This window comes from Salvelinus sp. IW2-2015, unplaced genomic scaffold, assembly GCF_002910315.2.
Source record: "Salvelinus sp. IW2-2015 unplaced genomic scaffold, ASM291031v2 Un_scaffold3220, whole genome shotgun sequence".
NCBI classification, from domain to species: Eukaryota; Metazoa; Chordata; class Actinopteri; order Salmoniformes; family Salmonidae; genus Salvelinus; species Salvelinus sp. IW2-2015.
Genome location: NW_019944507.1, coordinates 38,963 through 45,312, shown reverse-complemented (window position 1 = coordinate 45,312; position 6,350 = coordinate 38,963). Strand labels below are relative to the sequence as shown.

At 52.2% G+C, this 6,350-nt stretch overlaps 1 protein-coding gene across 1 annotated transcript in view; it reads left to right on the top strand.

Annotated features, from left to right (window-relative positions):
• Nucleotides 1-1,210: 1,210 nt before the first annotated feature.
• LOC112075526 (genetic suppressor element 1-like) overlaps nt 1,211-6,350 on the top strand; it is a 34,933-nt gene continuing 29,793 nt past the window's right edge. The window contains 1 exon segment of the mRNA XM_024142512.2: nt 1,211-1,453. Within this exon segment, the coding sequence (XP_023998280.1) occupies nt 1,226-1,453 (228 nt within the window). The 5' untranslated portion in view covers nt 1,211-1,225.

Genomic DNA, 6,350 nt, shown 5'->3' with positions numbered 1-6,350 from the left:
TGAGCAGGGAGGGAGAGACGGCAACCAAGCCGACTATGAGCTGTAGTAGACTATGAGCTGCCATAGCTAGGTTATTTATCATCAAATATGATTACGTAGTACCTGTCTTGACTGCATCAAACCAGGAGAAGCTAGTTAAGCTAACTAACGTTAGGTAGCTAGGCTAATAGAGGCTGCAGTGCATGACCTTCCTCATCCTACAGTTACAAATAACAACAACTCCATTCAGAAAATTAAGTAACAGCCTACCTGTTGGCTCCTGGTCGTTGTAGCCTATCCTTCTCCTTTAACTTWTAATTCCGTCATTTTAATTCCATCTTCCATTGATTAGATATTCCCTAACCTTTACACACACTGAGGCTCTATGGCTGTAGCCTATTGCCGCTTTGATGACTTATGATTGGCCAACAACAAGCTACARGCYCCACACTCCCCTCTCGTGAAAAGCAAGAGCAGCATAAATGACACATAAGAGAGACCTGTTACAATCGTTTCAGTTCAAATGAAATCAAATGTATTTATAGAGCCCTTTTTACATCAGCAGTAGTCACAAAGTGCTATACAGAAACCCAGCCTAAAACCCCAAACAGCAAGCAATGCAGATGTAGAAGCACGGTGGCTAGGAAAAAACTCCCTAGAAGGCAGTAATCTAGGAAGAAACGTAGAGAGGAACCAGGGGTGCCAGTCCTCCTCTGGCTGTGGCGGGAGGAGATTATAAGAGTACATGGCCATTAAGGCCAGATCATTCTTCAAGATGTTCAAACGTTCATAGATGACCAGCAGGGTCAAATAATAACCATAGTGGTTGTAGAGGGTGCAACAGGTCAGCACCTCAGGACTTAATGTCAGTTGGCGGTAGGAAGGGATAGGGATCGGGTCCCGAATCGAGTCTCGGGTATCCGGGTACAGGTGGATCCATGAAGACCTCTAGCTCAGAGACTACACAACTTTTCAGTAGATTCGCTAGCTGAGAACAGCTACTGTGTGGTTCAGCTCTGTCTAGTAACATGTCATGTAACAAGGCTGTATAGTAATAATGCTACTGTGTGGTTCAGCTCTGTCTAGTAACATGTCAAGTAACAAGGCTGTATAGTAATAATGCTACTGTGTGGTTCAGCTCTGTCTAGTAACATGTCATGTAACAAGGCTGTATAGTATAATGCTACTGTGTGGTTCAGCTCTGTCTAGTAACATGTCAAGTAACAAGGCTGTATAGTAATATGTCATGTCCTCTTCTCTCTACATAGCTGGCTCGTCATCAGTAGTGAGTCGTTCCGGTCTCGTCCCCAGCCCCAAACCACAGTTCTCCGGTGAGCACACCCAAGAGAGGCCCTCTGGGCCCAGGGCCTGTCCTGGTGCCACCTGGGGCCACAGTGTGCCAAGCACCCCGCCCGTCGTCACCATCGCCCCCACCAAGACCAGCAACGGCCTCTGGAGGAGCGAGGCACGCCAGGTGAGACTAGACACACAGACAGACACACAGAGACAGACAAACACACACAGAGACAGACAAACACACACAGAGACAGACAAACACCACACAGAGCAGAGACAACACACACAGAGACAGACAACACACACAGAGAACAGACAACACACACAGAGACAGAAACAACACACACAGAGACAGAGCAACACACACAGAGACAGACAACACACACAGAGAAGACAACACACACAGAGACAGACAAACACACACAGAGACACAGACAAACACACACAGAGAGACAGACAAACACACACAGAGACAGACAAACACACACAGAGACAGACAAACAACACAGAGACAGACAAACACACACAGAGACAGACAACACCACAAGAGACAGACACACACACAGAGACAGACAAACACACACAGAGACAGACAACACACACAGAGACAGACAAACACACACAAAGACAGACAAACACACACACACACAGAGACAGACAAACACACTCTATGTACTTGCTCTGCTATCTCCCCTCCTCTCTCTGTCATCTTTCTCTTTTACATCTTGCTGCTGTTGCGTCTTTTGTGTTTTCAACCACTCTATATTTTCATCCATCCATTTCAGCCCAGTCAAACAATGTTTCAACTCTCTGTCCCTGGTAAGAGATCTAGTACAAGAGGCTGCCTGACACGCACGCAACACCACACACACACACACACACACCACACACACACACACACACACACACACCACACACACACACACACACACACACACACACACACACACACAGGCTCTCGAGGGATTAGCGTATTTCAAGGCTGGCCTGTAACCCATGGCGTGGCAGAATGTATGTGACATATGTACATGTGACATAGCTGGCGGCTCTGTGAACGCCTCTTCCCCTCTCCTCCCCTCCTCCCCCATCTCCTCACCCTCCTCTCTCTGTGTGTTAAACCAATCCAGCTGCCACCAGGCCACCGAGGTGACAGTCTTAACGGCAGCCAACATCTGTGCCCCTCGAGCCCCCCAATGCCAGTCCTATTTTATAACCCCAGACCTCCTCAGCCCTAGCCTCATAACAACAGCTCCAGCCTCATTCTAACCCCAGTCCCAGCCTAGTCCAAGCCTTGTTCTAACCCCCAGCCCCAATCCAAGCCTTGTTCTACCCCAGTTCCAGCCCAGTCCAAACCTTGTTCTAACCCCAGTCCAAGCCTTGTTCTAACCCCCAGTCCCAGCCCAGTCCAAGCCTTGTTTCTAACCCCAGTCCGCCAGCCCAAGCCTTGTTATAACCCCCGTTCCCAGCCCAGTCGAAGCCTTGTTCTAATCCCCAGTCCAGCCCAGTCCAAGCCTTGTTCTAACCCCCAGTCCCGAACAGTCCAAGCCTTGTTCTAACTCCTAGTCCCAGCCCAGTCCAAGCCTTGTTCTAACCCCCAGTCCCAGCCCAGCCAAGCCTTGTTCTAACCCCAGACCCAGCCCAGTCCAGCCTTGTCTTGCCCATTCCCAGCCAGACCAAGCCTTGTTCTAACCTCAGTACCAGCCCAGTCCAAGCCTTGTTCTAACCCCCAGTCCCAGCCCAGTCCAAGCCTTGTTCTAACCCCCAGTCCAGCCCAGTCCAAGCCTTGTTCTAACCCCTAAGTCCCAGCCCAGTCCAAGCCTTGTTCTAACCCCCAGCCCCAGCCCAGTCCAAGCCCTGTTCTAACCCCCAGTCCCACGCCAAGCCTTGTTCTAACCCCCAGTCCAAGCCTTGTTTTAACCCCCAGTCCCAGCCCAGTCCAAGCCTTGTTATAACCCCGTCCAGCCCAGTCCAAGCCTTGTTCTAACCCCAGTCCCAGCCCAGTCCAAGCCTTGTTCTAACCCCCAGTCCCAGCCAGTCCAAGCCTTGTTTCTAACGCCCAGTCCCAGTCAAAGCTTGTTCTAACCCCCTGTCCCAGCCCAGTCCAAGCCTTGTTCTAAGCCCAGTCCCAGTCAAAGCCTTGTTCTAACCCCAGTCCCAGCCCAGTCCAAGCCTTGCTCCCACCCCTCCAACCCCTCAGGGCCTCAGCAGTCAAGTGTGTCCCCTGCCCATCTGCCCCCCTTCCCCCTCGCACTGACTGGACCAGTGTGTGTGTGGTGTGTTAGCTGCTAGCTTGTGATAAGGAGTGGATTATGGATTATGGCTTCCCTCTAAGCCCCTCTTATCGCAGCTCTGAGGCTAATGGTGGGCAGAGGAGCAGGCACACAGCACTCCTCAACACTCCCTGTGCAACACTCCTCAACAACTCCCTAAAACACTCCCATGTGCAACACTCCTCAACACTTCCCTCGTGCAACACTCCTCAACACTCCATCAACACTCCCTGTGCAACATTTACATTTTACATTTAGTCATTTAGCAGACGCTCTTATCCAGAGCGACTTACAAATTGGTGCATTCCACCTTATGACATCCCGTGGAAAAACCACTTTACAATAGTGCATCTAAATCTTTTTAGGGGGGGGGGGGGGGGTCAGAAAGGATTACTTTATCCCTATCCTAGGTATTCCTTGAAGAGGTGGGGTTTCAGGTGTCTCCGGAAGGTGGTGATTGACTCCGCTGTCCTGGCGTCGTGAGGGAGTTGTTCCACCATTGGGTTGCCAGAGCAGCGAACAGTTTTGACTGGGCTGAGCGGGAACTGTACTTCCTCAGTGGTAGGGAGGCGAGCAGGCCAGAGGTGGATGAACGCAGTGCCCTTGTTTGGGTGTAGGGCCTGATCAGAGCCTGAAGGTACTGAGGTGCCGTTCCCCTCACGCTCCGTAGGCAAGCACATGGTCTTGTAGCGGATGCGAGCTTTCTACTGGAAGCCAGTGGAGAGAGCGGAGGAAGCGGGGTGACGTGAGAGAACTTTGGGAAGGTTGAACACCAGACGGGCTGCGGCGTTCTGGATGGTTGTAGGGGTTTAATGGCACAGGCAGGGAGCCAAGCCACAGCGCGTTGCAGTAATCCAGACGGGAGATGACAAGTGCTGGATTAGGAGGCTGCTTGTGGGTGCGAGTTTGTGGACGTGCGGATATGGGTGGGTGGCCGGTGGTGGCGGCACCGTGCTTGGGCATGCACGCTCCTGTGAGGCGGTCGTCTCTCTGCGGATGTTGTTAAGCATGAACCTACAGGAACGGGCCACCCCTTGATTTTAGTTGAGAACGACAGGGTGTTGTCCAGATTCACGCCAAGGTTCTTAGTGCTCTGGGAGGAGGACACAATGGGAGTTGTCAACCGTGATGGCGAGATCATGGTAACGGGCAGTCCGTTCCCCGGGAAGGAAGGCAGCTCCGTCTTGCCGAGTTCAGCTTGAGTGGTGTCGTCATCCACACTGATATGTCTGCCAGACTTGCAGAGATGCGATTCGCCACCTGGTCATCAGAAGGGGGAAGGAGAAGATTAATTGTGTGTTCGTCTGCATACAATGATACGGAGAGACCATGTGAGGGTTATGACAGAGCCCAAGTGACTTGGTGTATAGCGAGAATAGGAGAGGCCTAGAACAGAGCCCTGGGGACACCAGTGGTGAGAGGCACGATGGTGAGGAGACAGATCTCGGCGCACGCCACCTGGTAGAGCGACCGTCAGTTGTAGGACGCAATCCAAGCGTGGCCCCGCCGGAGATGCCAACTCGGAGAGGGTGCGAGAGGAGGATTGAGTGGTTCACAAGTAATCGAAGGCAGCCGATAGGTCTAGGAGGATGAGAGCAGAGCAGCGAGAGTTAGCTGTAGCAGTGCGAGCGCCTCCGTGATACAGAGAAGAGAGTCTCAGTTGAATGACTAGTCTTGAAACCTGACTGGATTTGGATTCAAGAAGGTCATTTGAAGAGATAGCGGGAGAGCTGCCAAGGACGGCACGTTGCGAGAGTTTTGGAGAGAAAAGAAAGACGGATAACTTGGTCTGTAGTTGTTGACATCGAGGGATCGCGTGTAGGTTTTTTCTCAGGCAGGGGGGCAACTCTCGCTCTCGTGAAGACGGATAGGGACTAGCCAGCGGTCAAGGATGAGTTGATGAGCGACGGTAGAGGTAGGAGAAGGTCTCCGAAAATGTCTGGAGAAGACGAGGAGGGATAGGGTCCAAGCGGCAGGTTGTTGGGCAGGCCGGCCGTCACAAGACGCGAGATTTCATTCTTGGAAGAGAGAGGGGAGAAAAGGTCAGGCACAGGGTAGGGCAGTGTGAGACAGAACCAGCGGTGTCGGTTTGACTTAGCAACGAGGATCGGATGTCGTCGACCTTCTTTTCAAAAAGGTTGACGAATGTCATCTGCAGAGGGAGGAGGAGGGGAGGGAGGGGGAGGAGCAGATTCAGGAGGGAGGAGAAGGTGAGCAAAGAGCTTCCTAGGGTTAGAGCAGATTCTTGGGAATTTAGAGTGGTAGAAAGTGGCTATTAGCAAGACAAGACAAGAAAGAGGAAAACTGTAGACGAGGAGGAAGTGAAAGGATCTGCAGTCCGCAGGGAGCGAGTTTTCTCGCATTTCCGCTCGGCTGCCCCGGAGCCCTGTTCTGGTGAGCTCGAATGATCGTCGAGCCACGGAGCAGGAGGGGGAACCGAGCCGTGCCTGGAGGATAGGGGACATAGAAGTCAAAGGATGCAGAAAGGAGGAGAGGAGGAGTTGAGGAGGCAGAATCAGGAGATAGGTTGGAGAAGGTTTGCAGCAGAGGGAAGAGACTGCATAGAGATGGAAAGAGGAGAGAGTAGCGGGTGAGAAGAGAGCGAAGGTTGGGACGGCCGCGCTACCATCTCGAGTTAGGTGGCAGTGTGGGAAGTGATGGATAGAGAGCGAGAGGGAAAAGGATAAGTAGTGGTCGGAGACTTGGAGGGGAGTTTGCAATGAGGTTAGTGGAAGAACAGCCAGTCTAGAAAGATTGAAGGCGAGCGTATTGCCTGCCTTGTGAGTAGGGGGGAAGGTGAGAGGG